The 27,553-nt window shown below is 31.0% G+C and overlaps 7 protein-coding genes across 15 annotated transcripts; 4 read left to right on the top strand and 3 right to left on the bottom strand.

Moving 5' to 3' along the window:
• Window positions 1–247: 247 nt before the first annotated feature.
• Window positions 248–5,552, bottom strand: LOC117237205 (membrane-bound transcription factor site-1 protease). The gene is made up of 14 exons (XM_033500950.1): window positions 5,278–5,552; window positions 4,438–4,976; window positions 4,188–4,319; window positions 3,893–4,102; window positions 3,633–3,817; window positions 3,268–3,559; window positions 2,988–3,139; window positions 2,606–2,886; window positions 2,416–2,527; window positions 2,079–2,337; window positions 1,718–1,992; window positions 1,331–1,620; window positions 973–1,249; window positions 248–897 (listed from the first exon to the last, which is right to left on the bottom strand). Exons 2-14 carry the CDS (start codon window positions 4,960–4,962, stop codon window positions 531–533), a joined length of 3,357 nt encoding a protein of 1,118 aa, XP_033356841.1. The 5' UTR covers window positions 4,963–4,976; window positions 5,278–5,552; the 3' UTR covers window positions 248–530.
• A 122-nt stretch (window positions 5,553–5,674) lies between these two features.
• Window positions 5,675–9,355, top strand: LOC117237208 (general transcription factor 3C polypeptide 3). The gene is made up of 5 exons (XM_033500958.1): window positions 5,675–5,811; window positions 6,306–6,675; window positions 6,743–6,946; window positions 7,030–8,873; window positions 9,009–9,355. Exons 2-5 carry the CDS (start codon window positions 6,335–6,337, stop codon window positions 9,287–9,289), a joined length of 2,670 nt encoding a protein of 889 aa, XP_033356849.1. The 5' UTR covers window positions 5,675–5,811; window positions 6,306–6,334; the 3' UTR covers window positions 9,290–9,355.
• LOC117237207 (DNA ligase 4) lies at window positions 9,276–13,012 on the top strand. Its single transcript, XM_033500957.1, has 12 exons — window positions 9,276–9,365; window positions 9,479–9,662; window positions 9,745–9,902; window positions 9,985–10,241; window positions 10,326–10,640; window positions 10,759–11,065; window positions 11,140–11,269; window positions 11,341–11,595; window positions 11,651–11,836; window positions 11,910–12,227; window positions 12,315–12,557; window positions 12,633–13,012. Coding segments are annotated over exons 1-12 (2,700 nt in total). The 5' UTR covers window positions 9,276–9,363; the 3' UTR covers window positions 12,978–13,012.
• A 713-nt stretch (window positions 13,013–13,725) lies between these two features.
• Window positions 13,726–15,181, bottom strand: LOC117237216 (vitellogenin-1-like). 3 transcript variants are annotated; one of them, XR_004493964.1, is made up of 2 exons: window positions 14,347–15,181; window positions 13,726–14,212 (listed from the first exon to the last, which is right to left on the bottom strand). XR_004493964.1 is itself a non-coding variant. In XM_033500969.1 (2 exons), the coding sequence occupies exons 1-2, from the start codon at window positions 15,145–15,147 to the stop codon at window positions 14,413–14,415; spliced, it is 663 nt and encodes a 220-aa protein (XP_033356860.1). In that variant the 5' UTR covers window positions 15,148–15,181; the 3' UTR covers window positions 13,726–14,412. The 3 variants fall into 3 exon arrangements, 1 of the variants encoding a protein (XP_033356860.1); XR_004493965.1 differs by having other exon boundaries at window positions 13,726–14,209; XM_033500969.1 differs by having other exon boundaries at window positions 13,726–14,540; window positions 14,613–15,181.
• LOC117237217 lies at window positions 14,990–21,588 on the top strand. 4 transcript variants are annotated; one of them, XM_033500972.1, is made up of 4 exons: window positions 14,990–15,273; window positions 17,357–18,543; window positions 20,159–20,670; window positions 21,008–21,588. In XM_033500972.1, exons 3-4 carry the CDS (start codon window positions 20,235–20,237, stop codon window positions 21,283–21,285), a joined length of 714 nt encoding a protein of 237 aa, XP_033356863.1. In that variant the 5' UTR covers window positions 14,990–15,273; window positions 17,357–18,543; window positions 20,159–20,234; the 3' UTR covers window positions 21,286–21,588. The 4 variants fall into 4 exon arrangements, with proteins under 4 accessions (XP_033356863.1, XP_033356861.1, XP_033356862.1 ...); XM_033500970.1 differs by lacking the exon at window positions 14,990–15,273 and adding an exon at window positions 15,291–15,421; XM_033500973.1 differs by lacking the exon at window positions 14,990–15,273 and adding an exon at window positions 15,828–15,899.
• A 277-nt stretch (window positions 21,589–21,865) lies between these two features.
• Window positions 21,866–25,833, bottom strand: LOC117237206 (leucine-rich repeat-containing protein 49). Of its 4 annotated transcripts, none has more exons than XM_033500952.1 (7): window positions 25,583–25,833; window positions 25,034–25,200; window positions 24,314–24,952; window positions 22,961–24,219; window positions 22,529–22,899; window positions 22,194–22,430; window positions 21,866–22,102 (listed from the first exon to the last, which is right to left on the bottom strand). In XM_033500952.1, exons 1-7 carry the CDS (start codon window positions 25,592–25,594, stop codon window positions 21,899–21,901), a joined length of 2,889 nt encoding a protein of 962 aa, XP_033356843.1. In that variant the 5' UTR covers window positions 25,595–25,833; the 3' UTR covers window positions 21,866–21,898. The 4 variants fall into 4 exon arrangements, with proteins under 4 accessions (XP_033356843.1, XP_033356842.1, XP_033356844.1 ...); XM_033500951.1 differs by lacking the exon at window positions 25,583–25,833 and adding an exon at window positions 25,356–25,479; XM_033500953.1 differs by lacking the exon at window positions 25,583–25,833 and adding an exon at window positions 25,307–25,348.
• A 74-nt stretch (window positions 25,834–25,907) lies between these two features.
• On the top strand, window positions 25,908–26,685 carry LOC117237220 (39S ribosomal protein L54, mitochondrial). The gene is made up of 2 exons (XM_033500977.1): window positions 25,908–26,053; window positions 26,252–26,685. Exons 1-2 carry the CDS (start codon window positions 25,966–25,968, stop codon window positions 26,533–26,535), a joined length of 372 nt encoding a protein of 123 aa, XP_033356868.1. The 5' UTR covers window positions 25,908–25,965; the 3' UTR covers window positions 26,536–26,685.
• The last annotated feature ends 868 nt before the right edge of the window (window positions 26,686–27,553 follow it).

Genomic DNA, 27,553 nt, shown 5'->3' with positions numbered 1-27,553 from the left:
AACCACAAGTTAATAATAAGTTGATAATACATTTTTTATATATATATATATATATATATATTTGTTAACCTAAAGTAAATGATTGTTCTATTAATTAAAATATTAAAATATTTGAAAAAATATAAACATATAAAATATGTCAATATTGAATCTAAAATGATGTTTTTATAATTTATCGTGCAAATTTATATTTACTTTATTCCATGCATTTTACTAATATATTTTAATGTATGTATATTTTTATATGTAAAGTATTTGTATTTTCCTTATTTTTATTTTTCATTTATATGCTTAATAAACGAAATAATAGGGTAATTTTTCATTTTATACCTGTATATCAACAGAAACTTGCGCTATACAAAATTAATCAACAACACATAAAATTTATCAAAATAATTTATGTAACTTTTAGATTTATGTTGAGTACTATATATTTAAAGGCACATAATATAGTTTGTTATATTTTTAAGCGTTTACCACAGATAATTGAACATTATCTTGCATTAGTTGAAGGTATGTCAAATACACAGTCACATTTGAGGCACTCTGCGTAGAGAAATTGTTTGAATAACTCTGCGTAATCTACCGACTGTTCGTTTTCTTCGAGAATGCCTTTTTGTTATTAAGCAATTCCATCGATTTAATAAGTAAAAACAAATACTTGCTACCATTATTATTCCTCCCATGTAACCCCACTTACTTGTAAGTATTATACCATTATCTTGATCATTTTGTTTTAATTCATCAATATTATTTCGATCTGCGTGATGTAATGTAGGAATATTTGCACCTCCAACACGTCTTCTAAGCCATAATGGACTTGAATCTTGTAGAACTGGATTTATAGCAACTATTGTGTCTCCAACAGACAATAGTTTTTGAGGCTTATAAAGATTTCTGAAATAAAATTAAAGTCATACTGTAATGTACTTATTTATCGAATGAAATTTAATAACATTTATAATAACTTACAAAGGGACAGATTCGTTTAAAGGTTTTGGAATAGCAGGAGTAATAGTAGGACAAGATGGAAGTGGTCTAATATGACCAGCATTAGTATTTTCAGGCAGTAATACTTTACTATGACGTTTCAAATAACTTCCTTCCATACGTTGCGGTAATTCATTACTGTCTAAAATACTAGACTTCTCAAGAACTTTTGCCTTAGTTTGACTTTCGTCTGTAAAAACAGTTGCGATATGTCCCGTTGTTGTATATTCCAGTATAGCATCAAGCATCCAAAAACAAGCTAAAAAATAACATTTAGTTTTAATTGAAGAATAAAAAATAATATAATTACTAAGTTGAAGATTTCATGAAAGAAACGTACGTTTTTGTAAATGGCTGTCATCGATACAATTTGAATCCCCATATACTACAATTCTACCTGATACAATTTTTGCTTGGTCTTTCATATTATTTTTTTCCACATTTTCTTTCCCCATTATCTCGTTGTTACTGTAATTGTCATTATACAGTTCTTTCATATTTACATAACCGTTGGTTTGAAAAAGTCCGAGAATTGGCACTGGGATTGTAGATCTTGATTCTGATTCAAGCAAAAGTTCCTGCCCTTGATCATGTAATTCTGCATAAAGAATAACTCCGTCCTTTGGAAATCTTGATAAATGTAAAAAATATATTTTATCTCATTATTAAAGTCAATATATATATAACAATTTAAACAGTTAGCTATGATATTTATTATATCACATACCGAGTGATTGTAGTACCAGAAGCAAAAGTAACAGGTGGATGTTGACCAAGAGTAAATTGACCATTGCGTACTTGGTCACCAAATGCAATTCCCCAGTTAGGATATAGTAAATCATTCAAGGCTGGCACATTTGCACCTCCTGTATCTGGTATCCACCATTGCCGAGTATTTTCATCATAAAATTTCACTTTCCTCATAACAGTGACATTATACCAATCTGCAAATATGACTACAGAAAGACCTTCTTCTTCTACATCTTTCCTTAATTTAGCTACCTGAAACATAGTTTTTTGTAAATTTTAAATTAATTAAACATTACCAGAAAACGTTATTGAACATTATATAACATGTATAATATTACCTCTTCAGGAAAAAACTCTTCTTCACTATCGACAATGAGTAAGGTACCATAATTTTTGGCATTAAAACAAGTGAATGGAGCACCAAGTACCTCTAAATAATAACCAGCATTACGTAAATGCTGATACATATCTTTAAAGTTAGTATGAATATGGTCACCGTTCCAATCAAGTGGATCATTTTTCACACGCAAATCATCTCGCGGGAAGTATCCGGGAGGATAACGCAGATTGTGAAATTGATCCCATAGGATACGTTTACTATTAAGGAAATGTTATTCAATTTTAGTTGTATATCAAAATTCTATACTATAACTAAAACTTCTTTCTTATACTTACTGATGGGGAGGTGTAGGAATAACTTTTGCTTTTAAGGGTAATTCTATTTTAGATTGTCTTACTTTTTCTTCTCCATCACTCGGCGGTGACTCAATTGTAACCGATATATGACCTATTTATAGAATTAAATTCTAACATAATAATATTATAGAGTATTATTTAATATATTAGAAATAGAAGTAATTTCAACCTTGTGCTATGCCTTGCCAACCACGAGCTGATGGTGGAACTGTTATAGCAACTGCTAACCATCCAGACCATGGCCAAAGAACATCACTATAAGTTACTGATACATCGATTCGCTCACCGTTACCATTGCCGGTATACGGATGCCATACAAGCTCTGTTACATGACCAGATACTCCCAAACCATTTATTATAGTTATATTTACAATTGTAGGCATACCAGTATGATATACAGCTTGTGTACAGTATGGCCACATATACTGACATTCAGTTAAGTCTATATAACTAATAATGTGCATCATAGTTTATGTATCATATTATACACCATTTTATAGATCATAATTAATATTAAAATAATGAGCTGTATAATATAAGAAAATAATTACCTTGGGCTTAGTGTAGCGATAGGTGTATACGAACGTAGAAAATGAAATGCTCGTAAAAGATCTAGCTTTCCAGCACCTTGTTCAAACATTCCAACTCCCGATAAACGACGCGCAGAAGTAAGTAATGCTTGTTTCATACTTGCTGGAGTAATCTAAAATAATTAAAATAATAATTTTGTCATTAAACATTTATCTATATTTATTTATAGAAGAGATAAATGTACAAGAAGATAAAGATTTGATATATAGATTTGATATATAAGATTTGATATATAATTACTCTTTGTTTAACAGATCCATCTGCTTGTACAAACCCACTGGCTAAAAGTGCTACAGCTCCAGCAACAACAGGACTAGCAACAGAAGTTCCAGATAAGGTTCTACAACCTGCTTGTAATGCAGAACCTCGTACTCCTGATCCATATGTAACTAAATCAGGTTTTACTCTCCCATATCCTGATGGTAACTCCCATGTAGTCATACCACGTGATGAAAATCTTGCTATTTGATCCTCCCAGTTGATTCCACCTACTCCAATGACATCCATCTGATCCGCAGGATTATTTAGGGTGCTATATTAAATGAGATTCCATTTATTGGTGTATTATAAAATTTAGAGAAATAAATATAGAAAAAATTCCTTACCCATATAAAGGTCCATCATTACCAATAGCAGAAACCATAATTACACCATTTGCTGTTAATTCCCATACTTTATCAACGAATGGATGATCCATAAAATCTGGTCCTCCAATACTAAGATTCAGTACAGTAACTTTTGTAAGAATAGCATAATTGAATGCATCTAAAAACCACGATGTGTATGATACCTGTGAAAAGCAAGGATGTTCTGATGTATCAAGTTAAGTGAAAAGTAGATATACCGAATATAATGATAAACATACCTGAGTATTAGTAAAAACACGAAATATGTGAAGTTCAACATCAGGTGCAAAACCAAGACAATCTATACAAGATGATGCAATAACTCCAGCTACAAATGTCCCATGACCTAAACCATCTTCTAGTGTTTTTTCATTTGTCCAATTTGAACGTTCTTTAATTTTTTTAAAATGTGGGTGACTAGCTGCTAGTCCAGTATCAAATATTGCTACCTAATAATAATTATTATGTATATAATAAATATTATTTCAATTTATCCAATTTCTTAAAACCTATATCCCAAACGAAAATACCCACCTTGACTCCATTCCCGGTAACACCCATACTCCACAAAGCATCAGCTTGAAGTATACTTGTAATTTGTCTTGGTATAGCTCTTAATAATCTACGTGATGTGTGACGATTGGTTGATTGCCAAAACTGATTGTTCTAAAATAATTTTGAAAATAAACTGATTGTTCGATATAAGTCACAATAAATAAAATTATTATTGATTATTATCTTGATTATACAAATTAAAATTAAAATGTCCAATATAAAAACTCACATAATTGTTAATTTTTCTTTTGAAATTTTTGTATTCTAGAAAATCTGCATCCTCTGATGCGTTGATGAACTTTAAACTTCTTTGTACAAGTCTTTGAGGAGTTACTCTTCTAATGAGAGGATGATCAGTCAAAGCACTAAGACCATTATGTTTATCTGTTTCTTCTAAGAGAACAACATCAAAATCACTTGGATAATTGCTAGCCAAGTTGTCACGAAATAAAATTTTCCACTTATGAATACCAGATGAATTCAATGCAGCTTTTATGTAATTTTCACGTGTATGTGGTTTATAATAGCCTTTAAATGCAACAATGTATTCATTTTCAACAATTCTGCTAGTAAAATGGACTTTTACTTGTTCAGGACTATTGCCATGGCATGGTAATTTAGGTACATTATTAAGTTCAGAGTTTACAGAATTGTTTTTTTCTAATAAACAATTTACTTGATTACGAGATGATCGAATCACAATATTAAGTAGTAATAATAAAGAGACATATAGCCAACATGTATGTGGCTTCATACTATTAATATCAGCTGAAAAATACATAAGAAAATTAATATCATATATCACATATAATTGTTAAATAAGGAAATAAATATTCAAAATATAGAATCATCTACTTCTGATATAATATAATTTAGAATAAATTATTTTAAAGTGATATTGGAGAACAACAAAAGAAACTTTCTTTTTAAATTTTAATAATAAACTACTACATTTCTATTTATATTTGAACGTTAAAATAAAAAATATTAAAATAACTTGTAATCAATTCTGTTTATATAAATGTAATTGAGATTACAATTCATGCATATTGTACTTTATAAAACTTACATGTAGTAGAGAGACATAATTTATTAAATTGTATTTTCTCTGCCCATGCTTTTTTTTCAACGTTTCGAGCAATAATAAGATAATATAATAATTTCTTATTTAATGTTTAAGAAATCTAAAAATGACATATACAGATGTTTTTTTATTGTTAAAAACCTTGTTTTGATGTCATAACCTCAACATTCTTAAAATAAAAATCCATTTCAAATGAAATATCAAAGTATTCGCAACATACATTTTCGTTTAATGTTTTTACGTCCCTTACTTCTCTATATTACAACTCATATACTCTATTATATATAAATTGTGCCAACAAATAACGGACAAGCAAATCATAATGCAGTTTACTATCGTATTGTTTACAGAACTTCACATCGTAAAGTGATGATGTCAATATCAAAAGTATAAGTTGTTATCTTGTAGACGCAGAAATAAAAATATAATAATTGTATGTTTAAGACAAATGTATATTTATAAAGTTATATCTGTGCCAGGAATCTAATATTAATCACTCTACTAGAACTTTAATAAAAGGTAAACAATTTATGTGGTAACTTAACCTTTCATATACATTTATTTCTCATAAATATTTAATTTACAATATAAGTACACGAATGTTAATGTTAATGTGTATAAATTATTGATAATATTGTATAAAAAGTGTTCTAATGATATGATGTAGATGTAATATGCGTATTGTATGACATTTATGTTACACGCGATCAACATGCATTGTAAATGTTAATATTTATATATTTATAATGTAAATATCTCTTAATACGTATATAAAATCAGTACCTTGCAATAAAAATTTTTAATGTATTTTTATTGTACAGCAATAATAATTTATTAAGAAATAATATATTTTTTATTATTCATATCACATATCAAATATTATGTGTGATAATTGTATTATCTCTATTTAATGTGTAAATCTTTAAACTTAAAGATACATGAATTTAGTCCTATATTTATTTTAGTGCTTTGTGGTGTGATTGAAAAGTGAATAATTTGGTAATAACATTTAGTGCATATAATACAGCTCAAGGATAAAAATATGGCGTTCGATGAAAAAAGTGCAATAGCTCCTGTGATTATAGAAGAATTAGATGAAAATGCCTTAAATAACATGAATGTTGATATCACAGAATTTATTGAAGCACAAGCTTTAGAAATAGAAGATATGCCACAAAATGTCATATCAGATGTTTATTCGAGACAAAGTACTTCTGCTATGGATATTACCACAGAAGAAGAAGATCATGATTTATTAATAACTGCAGATGAAGAGGATCAATTAACAAAGCAGTTTTTAAATGGAGAGTTGACATTCTCTGAATATTCTTCTAGAATGGATCAAGATGTAGATTTAGAAACTGCAGAATTTGATTTTTCTAGGTAGCAGCCTAATATGGATCTGTGTATTCTTATAAAATTCCTAGTAAACAAACTTTCTTGTTTTTAGAAATGATTTTGAGAATGAAGAAGTAGAAACAAATAAAATAATTCAGTCTAAAACGTCAAAGCCACAAAGTGGAGGACAAATACGTCATAAACGGAAAAAAAGAACACTTCCACCTGTTCTGCAAGGTCTTATGGGTGAAGCAAATTTAAGATATGCTAGAGGAGATACAGAATTAGCTGCTCAGATATGTATGGAAATAATCAGGCAAGTGTATTTTTTCAAATGATGATGTGTCATTCCTAAATAATAATAAATAAAGCAATATAAATTCTTCAATGTTTCTATAGACAAGTACCAAGTGCTCCAGAACCATTTCATACATTAGCAATGATATATGAAACAGATCAGCCAGAAAAGTCATTACAGTTTGCTTTGATAGCAGCACATCTTAGTCCAAAAGATGCAGATCAGTGGGTGAGATTGGCTAATATGTCTCTTGAAGGTGGAGACATAAAACAAGCTATAACATGTTATAATAAAGCAATTCAGGCAAATCCAAAAGATGTAACTTTATATGAAACAAGAGCTCAACTTTTAGATCGTAATGGAGATAAAAGAGCTTATTTAAAAGGATTTTTGAAGTTAGTTCATCAATTAGAACCTGAAGATGGTATAAACATAATTAAGTATGCTAAAATGTTAGCCAAACGATACATGGAAGAGAACAATAATGAACAAGCACTAGAAGCAATGGAAAATATTTTTTCAAAATGTCCTAGTTTCATTACTCTAGAAGAAGTTAATATCATGACTGAAATTCTAATAGCACTAAAAAAGTTTAAAAGAAGTTTAAATATTTTAACCACATACACCAGCATTTGGGTAAAATATAAAACCATTGATGGTACTCAAGACTCTGATTTAATAATAAAAAGATTTGGAAATGAAAAAAAAGAAGAATTGGAAGATAGCAATATATGCGAAATAGAATCTTGTGGAGTGCCAGATAATGTTGTTGTTGACTTGAAGGCAAAATTTCTTGTAACACTTATTGAATTGAATCAGATGAAATTAGCTGAGAATTTTTTACCCAACTTTTATTTAAATGAAAATCCAGAAATTTCTGGCGATCTCTTCTTAGATATAGCTGAGGCTTTAATGGGGAAAAAAGAATTTAAACACGCTTTAATGCTATTAGAACCATTAGTCAATAGTAATAATTATAGTTTAGCTGCAGTATGGTTACGACATGCGGAATGTTGGGTTGGTTGCAAAGACTTAAAAAAAGCAATAAAATCATATGAAGTTGTTAGACAATTATCATCTCAACATTTAGGTGCAAGAACAGCATTAGCTAAGCTGTATAAATTAAAAGGTCAATATAACAAAGCAATAGAAGTTCTTAATCAAGATCCAGAGTCAGATACTTTAGATCCACAAGTAATATATCAAAGGACATTACTCCTTTTCAAAGTAAAAAAGTATGATGAATATTTTCAATCTGGTATGTTACTTTTCTCTAGACATTGCGCAAACATAAGAAACAAAGCTGAATTAAATGCATTAACTAGAGCATATGCAGTACGACAACGTTTGGAAACATTGCAACTTCATCGACTATCCCGTGGCGAAAAACTTGAAGAAGAAAATGCACCATCATTTCTAAATAATACGGAATTAAGTGAGAAAAAAGAATTTCTTTTACTTTTGCAAATGTGTAAACTGGCTTGTACATTAAAAAAGTATGGATTACTACAAAGAATCTGTTCTAGTGCTTTAACATCTAAAAGATTTGAGAAAAGGAATTCTCATATCATGTTTTTATGCTTACTTTCTTGTATTTATAACAATGATTCTTATCATGGATATAATATCGTACGACAATTAATACGCGTTTGTCAGGAACCAAATTCTTGGAATTTATTAAATATTATTGTGCAAAAAGCAGAAGATTGTAGACACAATAGATTTATCATGCGGCTCCTTGGAAGGGAAGATGTGTTTTCATACTTGCATATAATGCATGCAAACAACTGTCTTATTTCGGGAACATATAAATATGCTCTTAATGATTATATTTCTCTTTTCAAAGTAGTACCCAGTGCCTTATTGGCATTACTTATTGGTGTAACTTTATTACAAATGGCATGCCAGAAATTTTCTGCTAAGAAGAATCAACTTGTAAGTCAAGGTAATTACAGCTGAAAAATAAATTAGAGATCGTAATTTATTTAAAATCTTGTTTTAGGAAATATATTCATAAAAAAAATTTATAAAATTTATAATTTATAAAATTTATAAAAATATTTGTTATTTTCTATTCCAGCTATTGCTTTCTTGAAGAAATATTCTCAACTCCGTAACGAAGATGGTGAACAAGAAACATATTACAATATGGGTCGTGCATTTCATCAAATTGGTTTATTACCAGCAGCTGTACAATTTTATAAATTAGTACTTGATAAGGACCCTGGAGATTTAGTTAAAAAGAATTCATATCTTTTAGATTTAAGAAAAGAAGCTGCCTTTAATCTACATCTTATTTATCTACAGTCTGAAAACTATTTATTAGCAAGAATGTATCTTGAAAATTATATTACGATTTAATTTAAGAAAGTTATTTACAGTATATGATTATTACTATATATGATTTATAAACTTATGTTATGTTGTAAATAAAGATGTAAGCATTTTTTATAGAGATCAAACGATTTTTATAAATAAACTATCTCATCTCTTAAATTACATTGATTCTACCTTTCAAATAATTAATGAGTTCTATTCTTTTTTGTACAGGAGTAAAATGAATGGAACATTAGCTAGTAAAATTGAATTTGTGGAATTGTGCGGTATATTCGAGAAAATCTCTAAAACAGATACTAGGAAATCACGAATATCTAGGAAAGCTGATATTTTGGAGCAGTTCTTTCAGAAATGTCGTAATATGGGTCGTGAATTAAAAACTGAGTATCCAGATATGGTAAAATTTTGAATTTTTAAATTAAAGTTGTTAATGATTATCTGTATTAAAATCATAATATTTCAATAAAATTCTTTTACAGGATGTTTCACTCTTTCCTATATTAAGATTAATCTTACCAGATCTTGAACGAGAACGTGAGGCATATAATTTAAAAGAAAAGTCTCTTGCTGATATTTATATTAGTATATTTTGTTTCGGGAAAAACAGTAAGGATGCAATTAAACTTAAACAGTACAAGTAAGATTATTAATATTTATTTTTTCCTAGTATTAATAGTGTGCTATAATCATAAATCTTAAAAGGAACTAAAATGTTTTAGAACTCCAACTGCAAAAAATATTACACGTTGCAATTTTGCGGATAAAGCTTATTGGGTTTTACAAAATCGTTTTCAACGTGAAGGTTCTCATATCTCAATAGAACAAATCAATTTTATTCTCGATAATCTATCGTTAAGAAGAAATGAAACGTTCAAAGATTTATTAAGGAAATTAAATGCATTAGAGTTCAAATGGATAACACGAATTATTCTAAAAAGATTGGATCTTGGTATTGGAACGAAAAAGATATTGCAAGGTTTATTTTTTGTATATTACTTTAAAAATATATAAAAAAATATATTTAGAACAATATCATTTAACAGTGATATGTTTTTTTTAGTTTTTCATCCAGATGCAGATTCATTGTTTAATGTATCATCTAATTTGCGACAAATTTGTGACACATTATATGATCCTCAATTGAGATATCATCATGATATTCAAGTTTTTTCTCATTTTAAGCCTATGTTATTAGAAGAATGTCAAATTGAGAATGTAGAGAAACTTTTTAATGGAAGAAAACAATACTTTGTGCAATGCAAATATGATGGCGAGCGATCTCAAATACATATGAAAAATGGCAAATATAAGTATTTTACAAGACAAGGGTATGATATTACAAATAAGCCTGGTTTTGGGGAAACTACTTCTGCAGGTATATATGTGTTGCAATTTGATTAGAATATGTTATATATAAATTAAACTAAATACATATTTTTGTTAAGATGACATGATCTCTATGATGGTACCAATTATACAATTATACATTTCAGGTTTTATGAGCAGTGTATTTGGTCGATTATTAAATCCTCAAGTAAAATCAGTCATTTTAGATGGTGAATTAATGGGTTGGCATAAAGAAAGGAAATTGTTAGGCTCAAAGGGAATGAACTATGATGTTAAGAAACTCTCAAAGGATAGTCCTTATCAACAATGTTTTGTTGCATTCGATATTATTATGCATAATGATATTTTACTTAATAACGAACCTTATGAAAAAAGACTTGAAATTTTAAAAGATGTATTTAAAGAGGAAGAAGGTTGCCTTTTATTATGTAAATCTACTAAAGTTTCTAGAAGGTAATTGGTTATGATTGACAGCTTAAGAAAAAAGAAATTTTTACATGTAAATTTATACAATTTCTGCTTTTAAGCGAGGAATTATGTAAAATATTCAATGAAAGTATTAGGAATAAAGAAGAAGGAATTGTAGTAAAAGAATGTGATAGTAAATATAAACCAAATGTACGAAATGGTACTAATTGTTATAAAATAAAAGCTGAGGTAATATTCTGTATAATATTTGCTTACATTGTTATAATTTTTTGTTGTTACTATAAATAATAATCTTTTAGTATTCTGAAGGTTTGGTACACGATATAGATTTAATTATTCTCGGTGGTTATTACGGTAGAAAATTTATGGGTTTAGTAAATAGCTTTTTAATGGGCGTAGCTTCTTCTGCAAAAACTCCTGGTGAAAATCCTACAAAATTTTTATCTGTAGTATCAGTCAACAGTGGTTTTTCTATGAATACATTGAAAGAACTCGGAAGAATGTTTAAAGATAAGTGGCAAACAGAACGACCTGAAAATGTCGTGCCTCCCAAGGTGAGTTGACGGAAGTAAATATTCGTTATATTTTAGTATCATTTTAATATGTTAGGTTGAGCCAAATTTATGGATTCGTCCTGAAAATTCCATCATTTTGACCATAAAAGCATCGGAAATGATATGTAGTAATAATTATCCAACCGGATACAGTTTACGATTTCCTAGAGTTACAAGTGTTAGAACTGATAAACCGTGGTATGACGTTTGTACAACTGATAACTTGAAATTATTAATTAAGGTACATAATTGAATGATTTATTGCATGTTATATCATTACAATATAAATAACAAATATTTTTGTTATTTTTAAGGATACGCAACCAATTCAGAAATTAACAAAACGAGAAATACCTTATGAAGATATAGAAGAAGCATGTGAAAGTAAAGTACGTAAGACAAGGAAACAACGTTCAATAAAATATGAAGAGAAATCAATGAAACCAAACATTTATGACAATCCACCGGTTCATCTTACCCGACTTTTTGACGACAAAGAAATTTGCGTGATAAATGGCGTCGATGAGTTACCTAAAGAACAGATTGAAGAAATTCTTCTGCAACACAGAGCAAATGTTGTACAAAACCCTTTAAAGGAAAATTACTGTATTATTGTTGGTAACGTTAAAACGGTAAATGTGCTATTTACTATCAACTTTGGATCTTAATTTAACAATTAATACTGTTCGAATAGTCGACATATGAATAAAATTCTTTAGGTAAGAGCAAGTTGCATCATACAAAGTAAAAAGTATGATGTGGTAACATTGGATTGGTTTAGACGGGTTACCAAAAAAGAAAATTGGTCGTCATTACAAGATTTTTTACCATGGGATTTGATATGTAGTCGTGAATCAACGAAACGACGATTAGCACAATATTATGATGATTATTATGATCACTATACTATAGATGCTGACGAAGAGAGTTTATTACGTTCGTTCAAAAAAGTCGAAGATACGGTATCACGTTCATTTACTTATTTTACTAAATCAAATTTCTATAGGTAATTTAAATTTTATATAAAATTATTTCAGGAGCAAAATGTTAAATTTGATTATACAGAAATGAAAAAAATAGATCAAGAATTATTTGATAGTGAAATATCACCTTATTCTCTATTTCGTGGTATCGTGGCATATTTTTATGACTCATCAGATTTATCAAAATTTGAATTTCGTTTTATGGGTGGTACTATTAGAGAAACTATTGACGATTCTGTGACACATATTTTTATCAATAATAATTCCACCGATATTGAACTCCAAAATTTAATTGACAATAAATCCCAGGCATCGTTAACAATTATTAAAAGCGAATGGATCGGAGAGTGCTTTAAACAAAATACAATTATTCCTTATTCTGTATACCTGGTCCAATAAGTATTGATAGATTAAGTGATTTTTAGATATGTATATCTATGCAAATAAAATCAATTCATTCAAAAATAAATTTATACATTGCATTATATAATTCTATTTTTTTCATCGAAATTAAAGCGACGAATAAGAATGAAAATATAGTTTTAGAACAGAGTCTTTTTAACAAATAATATCTAACGTACAAGCGTTACGCGTATATTTGTAACATGGACACCGAAAATATATAGATTCATTTTGGCTCATATTTTCGCTAAGTGCTAAAGAAACTGGGTACTAGGTAGAGTGACAGTTGGACAGTTCGCTCATTTAACATCCCGTTTCGAAATATTTCTTCTCGGTTGAAGTCGGCACCCTTGCTGTTCTCGTTTTATTTCATCGGAATGCGTGCAAAATACGAGGCGAAAGGGACGCAGCTGCGACGTTTCCTTTACAAAGCCTGCCATTCAGAGAGATTCTCGAGTAGATTAAGACGAGAGAACTTTGGAAAAAAGACTTTGTATGCACAGACATCGATACGACGTTAAGAATCATTCTGAAATTCTTTTCAACCTAAACAATCACTCAACTCGTATCACTAATTTGGAAAAGAACTTCGATTAATATTTTACAAACTATGATGATGGCAGTAAACATATTTTATTTAACTTTCATAAAAGTTATGAAAAACGATACATCACAATAATGTTATAAAGATACATTTTTATCAAATTGAAGAGACGGACATACATTATCTACGAATAATAAGAAAAAGGAAGATTTCTTCATTCAAAAGTCTACGATTACACATAATAAAGCGAAAGAATCCTTTGTCCTTTTTTTCACAACAACGAAATTGTAGTTGAGATATTTGGCAAAGATGTATATCGTGGCATTGCCTGATGTATGTATAGTGTTAACCATTGCAGATATCTCGTTAGCGTAAAGGAAGGTTTCGTCTACCAGGTCAGAACATAATATATGAATATGACTGACGTTCGTGTCCGTAGAAGATCTACTTATAGACTCTTCACCTACGGACACGACGCATATTAATCGAGTTTCAGATTTTCCAAACGTCCAACGGGACGCGTCACTCCTTTGCACCACGTCCAATTTATTCACGGAGTTTCAGTGCTAACTCGGTACCTGCCAATTACGTGTACTCGTTACTGTTGTTGCTTACGTTTCATCGTCACACGATAAATTTATGATTTAACCGAGTTCACGCTTGAATTATGTCTTTATCGATGGTTCTACTAAAAGAATAGAGCATGTCACAAATGTTACTTTACCAACGTTGTTGCGTAGACCTTCTATTTAAATAATATCGAGGTATAAATTATGTTTGTGATTTCCTCACGTGTACCTATGATTAAAATATACTTCTTACATCAATAATTCTTTTCTTTCCATGCTTTTCATATCTGTTCATTTTCTTCCTTTTACTTTTCTAGTCCTAATACATATTCTTAATATTCCATCTAACGTGACGTTCATCCGTGTATATTATTTTCTTCTTCTGTGCACGAAATCTTGGTTTTCTCCGCGACTTTTTAATTTGCCTTGCTTCCTTTTCCGATTCCTCTAAACAATAATCTCTAAATGTCGATGACGGTGACAACGAACAAGAACAGGTAGTGGATGAAAGATACGAACTCGTCCTTTTCTTCGTTTCCGAGTATCTTCTTCTCCATCTGTGAACGTCTGTGCACGAAGAGGAAGAAATCGGTTCTTGCTTATGATAAACAGCGTTTCGTGGTAATACTGTCCAAGAATGAAATCGTTTGGACGATGATAAGCTTGATGATGAAGACAACGAAGAAGTAGTATCTATTTTTGCGCTGTTCTTATTATGCTTATATTGATCACTCGAAGGCATCGTATAACGTGATGATTTATAGGTTGAACGTTGAGACGTAACTAAATTGTCGTGAACAGGTCTCTTAATAGTACTGGTAGAAGTGGTCGAAGAACTATATAACGAATTCGTCGAATTCCTCGATCTATTGGATCTTCTGTTTTTGAAGATGACCAAAGTCGGTTTCTCTTTATATTGCATCGATTGTGGTTTGAATTTCGACGAACGAGTTTCATGAGACGGTGAAAATTTATAATCGGCCCTTGAATCAATTTTTTTCTTCGTCCTCAGACATTCATATGGAGAATTATTCCTTTGCGGTTGCAAATTCATAGATAACGTATTGTATTGTGGTTGAAACGAAGAATAGGGCTGCAAATCTGAGAAGGATTGTTTTTTACTGCCACTCCATCGGGAATCATCATAATTACGTGCTCTGAAAAGAGAAAATGCATTTTGGTAACGGAGATAAAATTTAGTATTATATTACAGTGTATTGATCAATGTTAAAAAGTGACGTAACTAACTTTGCATCGCAATAACAGCTTTGACAAGGATATTTTGGCAGCTTTCTCTGATACACTGTATTTTTATACCAAGAAACAGGGTAAGTATCTTTCTGTTGCATGTCTGAACTAATTTCAATGTTACGACATGGAAGTTTCTTTTGCAATTTTGTAGCCGATTTATTTATAGGGCGTTTTGAATTATATTTTTGCTTTTGTTTCAAAGAGTACACCCGCGTGTTGTCCGAAAAGTTACTTTTGATTCCATCAATGTCCGACTCTTGATGTGAACTAATTTTCTCTGTATTTTTTATTTCTGCTTCAGGAGTCAATTTTAATTCAATGCCTTTTTCAATCTTCAAACAATTTTTTGATGATTTTTTCTTAGCAGTAGAGGCAAACTTTTTTCGTATATCGTAATACAAAATCGAATTCATATAGTCATCTGTATTAGTGGTTTCGTCGAAACTTGTGCCACTTGGCGAACATTTTTCACTCGAAGTTTTCTTTGAACGTTCGTGCGATGTATCGATTTTACTAGTTCTACACGAGCTACTCTTCCTTTCCAAAGCACTAGAGGTATCTTCCTGCATGTACATTAAAAAATGTTTCGTATTACTATCACAAATGTGTTTGAAACTACTCGATTTTCTAATACTTTCGCTCTCTTCGTGTTTAGTTTCAGCTATTCGTAGAGATAATGGAGAGATACTGCAATCACTGCAAGGCTTATTAGGGTAAACACACGGAGATTTACATTCTGATTTTAATACCATATCCTTTTCAATCTCTTCCGCCGCATATTTATCATGCTTCTTCGATATTTCTTCTTTATGTTCGTGAGTTATTTTTATGGTTTTTTCCTTCCCACCTGTATTTTCTTGATATATTTGAGCCTCGTTAATATTATTTTCACCATGTACCGATTTATCGGACACTTTCCAATAATCAGAAATAGCCTGTTGAGAAACGCGTAGGTGAACGTAATGTTGTCTGTTTTTTCTTTTTTTCACTAACTTCCGGGGGCATACGAGACCGCTGCAATGGCGATAAATACAGTGTCTACTTAATCGTTTTCTTCGTACACTCATGGTTGATTCTGTGAACTAATTCGCGTAAAAAATTCATGTCGTTAATACGATCGCATTCCACTCGAACAATACATTTTCGCTTACCTTAGTTTTCTGATTGAGCAACGTTACACAGCACATGCAATTTACCGATGATACGTCTGCAATCGAAGTAACCATGAGATCACTGAATTGTTGAATCGTGAAAACCATTCACGATGGTAAGACTTACAGCGATTTGCTGGGGAAGTCGAAATTACCATTGTCATTTTTAGGAAGACCTTTTCCTAATACAAATGCGGTCTTCGATGCGATAGCTGGGTCGTTCTCCAGAAAACATTCCCGAATCTTCCTATACCCTAAAAGCCATATGTCAATTTTTAAAATAATACGAAAAAAATCGAACGTCTTATCACTGTTACGACAGAACGTCCTTACATGTCCAAACGTTTTTTACAGCCGCAAGCATAGGTTTTGATCCGAGCTCTGTATAGAAGAGAATAACATTTTTATCGAATTTTTAATATCATCTTTCAATGAATATTATCGATGATTTCATGCTTACCCTTCTCTGCAGTCGCATCTGTCTGAACGTCTAAAGGGCAGGAATTAGTACTAAGTATTAGAACTTATGATTATGCTATGCACATGATATTGCTGGTCATACGATGCGCGATATCCTTTCGGATATTATAATCAGTTTCATATATCAGTATGTAGACATATATATACGTAATAAGAACATTTATTTATTAATTGACAAAAAAAGAAAAGACAACAGGAAAAATCATGGAAGAAATCTCGCACGTATGACCAACGTGACTCACTTTTCCCCTTTACGCCGTAAGAGTTCTCTTGCTCTCGGTTTGCATAGGCAACTGTATTCCCTGTAACACACGTATTTTTACGATGGCTGTGTTTGCTTTCTCGGTTCGCTCCCGTAGCTAAAAGTTACCTTTCTTTCAGGAAAACCACGTAAAAGAAGAGCATTCCCGTGAAACCCACGATAAACTTGCTTAAGTACCAAACAAAATTATCGGTACAGTGGGGCATCGCTATTGAGCTTGATCACTGGTTGTTCGTCAGCGTTATAACTATGTCAAAAAAATGTAGTATCGGCAATAAACTAAAAATATTCTATCGTTGTATGATACAGTTTTTTTGTAGAATTGTATTTCTGAATTGTTATTTGCATTTCAGAGTCACTCTTCTTAGAATATCTTTAAAACGTGCGAATATGCATCTTCGCAACACATCTTACCTTACATGAATGAAACGATATTTAAAATCGAGAAGTTTTATACTTTTTTCGTGAACGATCGCATTACAAATATCGCAACGTCGCTGCTACGTAAATTTTACCATATATTTGGAACTATTCAGAAAGGTTAATTGCTTATTGTCGCGATATTTTGTTTGTTTAATCTATCCTTTGAATTTTGAATTACATAACATGTTTGTAACTTCGAGGCCCACACGTTTTGTTCCACTTCCGACGAGCGCGCATTTGAGAGGCACGCGCGAGGATTTCAACCGTGAGGGACTTTTGCAATTGTTAAATCGATGGATTTATTAATTTTTGTATACCAGGATTTCGGGTTACCGTGTTTCGCGTAGAGCCCCCAGGACGCGAACAAATGCAAAGTATGTCGATTTGCAAATGTCGAAAAGTTGTCAAAAAGCCAAGAACATTGCCTACTTTTGATACTCGATTTTCAATTTTGCCATTCCCTCATCTTTTTTAATACGATTCTAAAATAGTTTTAAAGTTACTTTTAATCCTAAAGTAAATTAGGAGAAAACGTTTTCGTTTCTTTTCTCTCTTTTTTCCCCCATTTTACGCTCTCATTTTATCTCGTTATTAATAATTCTTGTTAAAATTCTTGGTTCGTTGAGCACGTTGTTCTCGCAAGGACAGTCTCGAGGAGGGCCAATCTTAGCTATGGATATTCCGAGGTGCAACATCTCTTCAGTCACGCATCTTCAACGAGGGTCCACCACGGGCAAACGATGGGAAGATGTTGAATGACCTGTCAACATATTTGCCGTACTGACAACACCCTCGAGCAAAGCTGTCCATGTCCGATTGGAAAAACGGAGAAACGTCTAAAGTGACACCCCTTCGTTCCACGCTCATTAGGGCAAATTCCTCGGTACGTTTCACGCGTGCCTACCGGCGTCGATGTAAATTTAAACTTGTCTGATCGTTCGCTCCTTTCATCGTCTACGAAGAAAAAAAATTCCTTTAACAGGCATTATCGTTCTTTTAAGAGAACGATCTTTTCTTCATCGACATTCGAATTTCATATCTTAGTACTTCATTTAAGTGACTAGTCGAATACGAATCTTTTGAGAGTTACAGTTTATACGTGGAAAATGGCTACTAAAGTTCACCCATGGAGACGTCATCGAATGTCCAAGAAGACGAGATCGCTTTCGGTTACAACTAAAAATATAATATCGTTCGAGTATCGGGAAGCGAAGGATAGTGCAATCTTCCTGCCCCTTTTCGTCCTATTCCGTACTGCAAAAATAGAAGAGAGAGAATCACGTTCGGCTAACAACGGTACACACCGCCAGCTGCGGCCACATGGCATTCTTTCTGTGATCTTGCTTTAAGAGCTCGTTAATACGATCCTCTCGGATGTTGCCAACGCACAGTTAATATTAGTTTCGAGTATGTTTTCTTAACGTATGAGTGTTCTTTCGACTCCGGCAGCAGTTAAGTGCTGGAGAAACCTGAATGTTATGTTCTTCCCTTGTCTTGGATAAAAATCTATATACTCTGACGGATGGAGAGGAAGCGTCAGGTTTAGGTTTCAAAGGGAAACTAAACAGAACTTTATATGCCATTTCTTCTTTTCTACAAATTGATATAGAAATTACAAAATACGATACTTGTTAATCGTTGTATTTTGATTCTTAAATTCTTGAAAATAGTATACTTGTAGTGTAAAGAAGAACGAATACAGGAATCATTTATTTTAATCTGGACGATGATAAATCGATGTGTCTCATTCAAATTGTTTTTGTCGGTAAGGGTAAATAAGCACGCGCATTTCTGTTGCCCGCAAGGAGTCATGCTCGATAAATCTTAGCCGTTTTGTATAAAACCGCTCTCTGTGCCTATTTGCTTACGGAAGATCCGTAGGATTCCGTCACGGTGGCCGTAATCAAAGAAGTTGTACGGGTTTAACGAAGATCTTTGCCTTTTTCTCGAGGTGATACAAGTTGACAGTAATAAGAAGAACGAGATCCAAGCTGGCCTCGATTGGCTCCTGGTCCACAAAAGTGGCGGAGTTACATCGCGTTTCGAGCCAATCCCAACATGTTCCTTCTCTAAAAATACATTTTGAATTGGTAGGAGGAGATGCGGAGACACCTCCTTCGACAGAGGGAAAAAGATTCCACTATGTATATAACTCATTCAACAGTGTACACTGACTGTTTCATCGGGTAGAATCTTACAAGAAGCTGGAAACAAGGGAAATTGACGGGTGTTTCGCGAGATATATCGGCGAACGAGTTTAAATTCACGTGATTTCTTCCATGAAATATATACGAATTTTGTCACTAACTAATATTTAACTTCGTCACATTTATTAACAAACCGGTCGTGCTGAAGAATCGATAATCCATAAACGTAGTGGTTATTAGAAACTTTTCAATCTCTTTGTAAATATGAAATGTTGTACCAACATATACTGCACAGCGTATAATCCCAACAATAATTCTTATAATATTCCACGAATAAATTTTATGCGATAGAAACAAGAAATAGTAATTATTCGTGGAAATCTTGAAGAAGATATACTCTCTGTACAGAGTATCACAACGATTTAAGATGAAGACCGAAAGCGGTAATTCGACTCAAGTGAATTCCGGAATCGAGCAACGTTTGAGGAGTCCAAAGTGCGCTAGATGTAGGAACCACGGTGTAATTTCCGGACTGAAGGGTCACAAAAGATCGTGTGCGTGGAAGGACTGTCGTTGTCCTTGCTGTTTGCTGGTGGTCGAGAGGCAACGGGTGATGGCCGCTCAAGTTGCACTCAGAAGACAACAACAGGCTCAAGGAAATTTCTTCGGTGAAAACGTTTCAAGCGTTTGTCACACCCCGATTGATACGTCTGCTTCGCCGTATCTACTGAAAACAGATCAAACACCAGTCTGTCGAAGAGGGAAGAATATTCAACGTCATCAATTACATTTTACGCAAACCAGCATTAGCGTAACCCAAGGATTCTATGGATTGAAAACGATTCATGGTTTACCTGCAGCATGTTAGTATTTATAGTTAGTATTTATATAGTAAATCAATAGAAAGAAAACGTATCTTTAATTTCAATTTTCTCGCGTTTGAATTGTTATTCTTTTCCTATTTTATGGTCTTCCTTGATTTTACATGAATTCTTTGATATTATTTGAACTACAAGAAGAGGAGGATTCGTAAAAAGTAGTCGTAAAAAGTATCGCACGTATGGCGACAGCTGTTTTTAACATATGTAAAACTCTGGAGAATCATAAATAATACTTTATTATCGTCGATTAACTATTTGCTATGATATTAGCATTTTTTGTTCGGTATTTTTGTACATTGATAGCATATTTTTATTACAGTTACCGCAGACGCTCCATTGTTGAATGGTTTGTCACAAAATCAGGAATACAAACAAGAATCCGAAGGTTCGAAAAAAATACAACCCTTCCCAAGTATGTATTCCACGATCCCGTGGTTTGAACAGGTCGCGGAACCTCGTAAGATGAAGAAAAGTTTTAACAATTTTACTTCCTCTGTGAACGATCAAAAGAATATTTCTGCTGCTAAAAGTGGACCTTGTTTGGAGAAGAAATCGACGATCTCTTTTAGCGTAGAATCTATCATTGGAACAAAGTGATAAATGATAGTTCTATATGAAATTGCATTTCATTATTGTAAATAGGAATTTTTATGAATTGATAAATCTTATTGGCATATACTTATGGGCAGTAATTAAGACATAAGTGAAAAATATTCAAAAATTTAAATTATTTTCTTATGAAATGCAATCTATATGTGCTTGTAAATCTTTCTTTTTTAAGTATTATTTTAAGAATTATACATATCTTTCCAATTAACAAGTTTCTAATTTGTTACATATACATAGATAAGATACATTATTGTATATTAATATTACAATAAACTCTTACATAAAATCAGATTTAATTATACAAAACTTGAATATTATGCCATTTTCATTTATTATTGCAAATATTTTAAACATATCAGAAAAATTTAACCAGGAAAACAAATAAATATAGTATGTCCTAAGATTATATGTATCAAACTAATAGATCTATATGAATACATAAAAACATATTCTGTGAATTCATACAAATTTATATGATCATGTAAGCTTATTTAACAATAATTCTGTATAATTTTATGAAAAGTATTTAAATCAATTTTATCAATCCTGTCTCTCTCTTTTTCATACATTATATACAATAAATTATACACTGATATAATTGTTATTTATCATTTTCGAGTGTTTTACTACAGCGTTTCATATATTCGTCCATCTCAGAAAAATCAAACAAGGTAGTATGAATTATTTCATATAAAATACGTGGCCATTTGTTTTCGAGTAGTTGTAACTTCTGTATTGCATCTACAGTAAGGTTTATTAAATTTAGTAAATGTATTTTTCCTCTGTGTCTCCAAATAAGATCTTCCTGCAGTTAAAAGCAGTTATTTAAAAATTCAAATTGAATTGAATTAAAATTTTTTTTTCATCCTAAAAATATTTATTGAATAGTTGATTACCTGTGTTATACTTCCTTTTCTCCATTGCAATGCTTCCTTAGCAACAACGCTTCTTAGAGCTGGATCACTGTTAAGTAAAAATTGTTTGGCAGTAATTTCTCCAGTTTGTCTTTGCAGTTTTTCTAAATGAAGTCTTTGTAATAAAGGTTGTAATAAAGACTCTGGCAGTGAACACATCACAATATCAACAAGACCAGCATATTCTTCATTTGCTAAATCAATTTCTTCATTTGTGACCTATGAAAAAAAATTGTTAATTCTATTAATATGAATTAGTAATTCTTGGCTTTTAATATTGTTATACAGACTTATAAGAAAAGTTAAGGTATAATTACTTCTTTTCCATTGATAATTTTTAAGCCCCAGTGAGCTAGCCGAAATATAGCATAAACTTTCCAATCCTTTGATATAATTGGATTTCCAGTTTCTATATGAATACTTGTTAATCCCTGCACTTCAGCTAATGCATTGAGCTGTCCAAGATAGCTAATATTAGTTTCCTTGAACATAAAATGTTCTAAATTTGGAAATCTATTTTTTATTTTACACAACACTTTGGCTACATCATTAAACTGCACATAATTAAATTTAACTATATTAATGTCTTGAGCTTTTGAAGAGTCCCAAAGTCGATCAATAAAACGCAAAGCACCTTGACCATAAATATTCAAACAACGGCCAACTATTTCTATCAAATAATCTCCTCCTATAAAATAATAAAGATATAAGAGTAATAACATAATACAGATATTATAATTGCCTCATACCTTGTTCTCTTTCTTTTAATGTATTTTGTAATGGGATTGGACTTGGTGGTGTAACGGCTTTATACTTAGCTCTAGCAGCTGCTGCTTTATTACTTTTATAACATACTATTTTTTTCCCTTGTGCACTCTTCACCTTGTTCTTGTCTTTTTCTAAGTTTTTATATTTTTGCAATATATTTTTAGTAGTAGATGAGGTACTAAGGTCACTCAATACTGACTTACAACTATCAATGCTATTAGTTTTAGAACTTAAAGAACAATATCCAGAAGAATCAATGCTTGATTTTGATTGACAATCAATTAGACCATGCTGATTATGAAACTGTGTACTTTGAGATATTTTTGTTAGATCTTGTTTCTCATTCATTAACAGCTTAGAAGACTTCAATATTTCATAAGGCTGATCATTCTTTTCATCAGCTATTTCTGATGATGGGGAAACATTAATGGAATCAAATGTTTCATTATTAACAATTTTACTAACATCGCGTGATGAAGCATAATTATTGGAGTTTAAGAAATGAGAGTTGAAACAACTTTGCAAATTTTCATGATCTTCTAGAGTCTCTGAATCACTATTTGATGTACTCTCAGTGTCGCTTTCGGTTTTCGTCTTTGTTAGATCTTTTTTTATTTTCTCATCAAATTTATTGTTTATTAAACTATCTACGATAGAATCTAAAATTGGTGGAAGTTTAAATTCTAGTGGATATGCTTTAGTTGTATCTTTTAATCGAAATAAATTATCGCTAGAATTACTTCTTTTCTTTATATTTATTTTTGTTGCTTCTATATTTTCATTTATAGATGTTAAACTCCCAAAACCTTTCGACTTTACTTTTTCTAAGTTCTTAGGTTTTAATATATTGAATTTATTTGATTTCTGAATTTGCATTGTATTAATATTACTATTTCGAATATTGTTCTTATTATTGCTATTATTTGTGGATGATCTGGAATGACATCTAAGAAGTTCCCAACTTATTTTAGCATTTGATATAATTTCCTCTCTTTGAGCATTCATACAAACTTGTGCACTAAGGTTTAAAAAGGTTGAATTACTTTGTTCCTTCGTCGTTCTCCATGCCACAGCAGCTCTTCGGATTTGTTCAGTGATTGGCATAGCTGATAAAAATTGTAAATTTGGTAGATATGATACAAGGAAAGAAACATAATCCCCATTCAATGTTACAGGATTTCCATCAATTGTTATTTCTCTAAGCTGTAACGCTTTAACAAGATTTCCTATATCTTCAATTCTAAAATATTAAATATTCAACATATAATTATCAAGTATATTACTATAACTAGATCATGCATCATATCTTTTATATATGTTTATAAAATGCTTACTTGTAAATATCATTATTGCTTAAATATAATTTTTGCAGTTGTGGTGTTTCATCAAAACCTAATAATTTTTTAATTTTATTACGCCTGAGGTTTAATTCTTTTAATGATGCTAAACCTTGAAAATCATGGTATCCTATTGTTTTAATATTATTTCCAGCTAAATTTAACACTTTTAAGGATACAAGATTATTTAAATCCGAAATTTGTACAATTTGATTGCCATGAAGGTCTAAAACTTCCAGTTTAGAAAGTTGCTTTAATCCTTCAATTCTTTTTATTCTATTCTTTCCAATCAATAATACTCTTAAATTCTCTAATATTTCAAAATTACATATTTTTTCAATTTGATTATCATATAGATCAAGAAACACCAATTTTGTTAACTGAGAGAAATTACAGTTTTCAATCTTTGTAAGAAGATTATGTTGAAGAGATAATAAACGTAAACGTGGCTCCCCAATTATGTTTGGAAAAGAGGTAAGTCCTCGTCTATCAAGGCATATTCTGTCAGGACTTTTCTCTTTTTCTGCAGATGTTCTTGTTGCCATGACAGTCTTTCCTTCGCTTGTCCATTGTAAAGTAACTGCATTAGAACCATCGATCTTATCATGTTCTATGTTAAATGGAGAATCTGTTGGACTATATGTAAAACTTATATACAAAGCTTTAAACATTTTTAGTACCAAAATCATAAATAATTTTTAATTAAAAAGTAAATACCTGAATAAATTATAACGGCGTTTAAATAACTTTGGTGGTATAGGAGCTCCAGGTAAAATAGGTAAAGCAGGAGCAATTGTCAAAAAATTATTGTTTTCTTGATTTTCTGTATGACTAACTATTGGTTCTCCTTTAATTCCTTTTATAGCAAAACCTACTGTTTTTGACTAAAACATTAAATAACATTATTTCAATTATCCTATAATATAAATCAAAAGAGATATGATAGTATAAGAAAATTAATGTAAAAATAAAAGTATGAATTAAAAATTCTTCTTTATGAGATATGCAATATGCTATATCATTTTACGATAAAACCTACCCGCGTTACTCTATCGCTGCTTACTGGCATTACATAACTGAAACATAAAGGATTGAGTTAGTATATTGTTCCTCAGGATCATAAAATTAATTTTAATCATTTAAAAGAATATTGATATGATCATAGTCTACAGTTAGTTACTAAGGATTTTTTATTAAATCATGATAAAACTATGTCTAACATAAGCCTAACGATTATTGTTTGTCATTGCGCATTTGATTTATTACCGTTGTCAACATTTAAAAGTTCCGCGTAATGAAATAACTATAGCAAAGAATAACTATCATAGATGTAACTGCATTAGTTGCGGCCATGACGATCGTATAAACAGGTCTTGACACTCGCTAGGGGAAACCATCCGAAAATTGATTTGTGTCTAATCGTGAAAAATCAACATGGAAGATAACGAAGTTCTCGTTCTTGTGAGACAGACAGAGATGAATAGAGTATTTCTGTCTCCGTCTAAGATATTAATAATATGTCACGCATGCACAGAACGTGAACTTCCTTGTATTCCATGTTGATTTTCACAATTCAATTTTCGAACGATTTCTTCAATGCTTTGGGCATATGAGTGTCGACACTCGTTTACATCATCGTGGTTAATATCATGTCTCTCCTATCTATTTTGCGATTACCGAGAATTACAGAAAATATTATTGCAATACAATATACGATACAGGTGAAGAATTATGCAGGTAAAAATACATTTTAGTAAAATCATTATGTATAAGTTTAACTTTCTATGTTCATATCAAAAGTAGAGGTTATGTCGCACATGTTATATTGTTTAATTTACAAAGATTGTTACTTCCTATTATAAAATTTGTTTTTTTAAATACTTATGTATTCATTTTTGTCAAATGATTTCATAAATACATTGTTTTATTTTTTAGTTGTTGATAAAAAGAAGATAAAAGGAATTAAACAAAAAATAGACTTACCAGTTGAAGAAGATGTCGATAAATTATTGAATTATGTATGTGGATCAAACATTTATAAAGAAGGAGAAGATATAAAATTAAAGCCAGATTCTGAATATCCTGAATGGTTGTGGCAAATCAGAACTGAACCATTGAAATTATCAGATTTAGACCCAAATACAAAACAGTATTGGAGATATATACGTAAAATGACACAGATAAGAAACAATAAAATCATAAAAAACAAACGATTCTAAAAATTTTATAAATTCCAAATCTATAATAATATTTCATTTTGTCTTCTTCATTTCCATTACAATAATTTAGTAGCAGATAATTTTATTAAAATATTGTTAGAATCTTATGAAATGTATGTATATATATAAATAAAACTGTATTTATAAAAATTATGTGAGTTTTGAACTATACTCTTATAAACCTTATAGTATCATGTTTAAGATTATGTTCATAAGTATGTAAATAATATAAACTTCCTATATAACACAGTAAAATGATAAATGGTACATGTTTACGCTTTTTATCAGATATTTTTGCGCGCGAAATTTGTTGGCAAAGTATCATCCGACAGTAAAATCAACTTTCATAATATTTAATTTAGAACAGTCACGGATTCGCGAATTCTTCAGAAACAACTGATAAGTAATGCAACGTGAGGAAATACTGAGACATCGTGTTCAAACTAATTGTTTTCCATAATATTATATACAATACTTGCAAATGTAATATTTACAATTTTCGCATCTTTGACACCACGTTATCGTTGATTTAGACATTAGTGAATACGTTTGCGCTAACTTCATCATAATGTTTCCTTCGTACAAAGGAACTGTCATATTTAACATAGTAAGCGTCTGGTGGAGTGGTGGAGGATATGCAACGATATAAGGGAAAAAGACAAACAGCGATAATGATCAATTCCGATTACGCGTCCAGATTGCGATTGAAGTTTCTATGGTAGGTATATAAAGGTCTGAGTTAAGGAAATCTAAGAAACAATTATTACTCGATATCTGTACACGATAAATAAATTTGGAATACTTCTTAAGTTAAGAGGCGACAAGTTGCCTTATAATCTTATAACATATCAATACTGGTTGAAACAAGTGAAACTTTTCAATTTTCGGACAGGTAATATTTCTTCTATCTTGATCTAACTTTATTTTGTGTTCAATGTTTATATAATGTTGTATCTGACACAGATAAAATTTTCATTTACTATGGAATTTTGAAATTTTTTCATAAAATATATACTTA

The sequence above is a fragment of the Bombus vosnesenskii genome, unplaced genomic scaffold (assembly GCF_011952255.1).
Source record: "Bombus vosnesenskii isolate JDL3184/JDL3185 unplaced genomic scaffold, Bvos_JDL3184-5_v1.1 scf7180000013361, whole genome shotgun sequence".
In the NCBI taxonomy this organism is placed as follows: Eukaryota; Metazoa; Arthropoda; class Insecta; order Hymenoptera; family Apidae; genus Bombus; species Bombus vosnesenskii.
The sequence above is the reverse complement of the archived record's forward strand: the minus strand, read 5'-3'. Positions and strand labels throughout refer to the sequence as shown.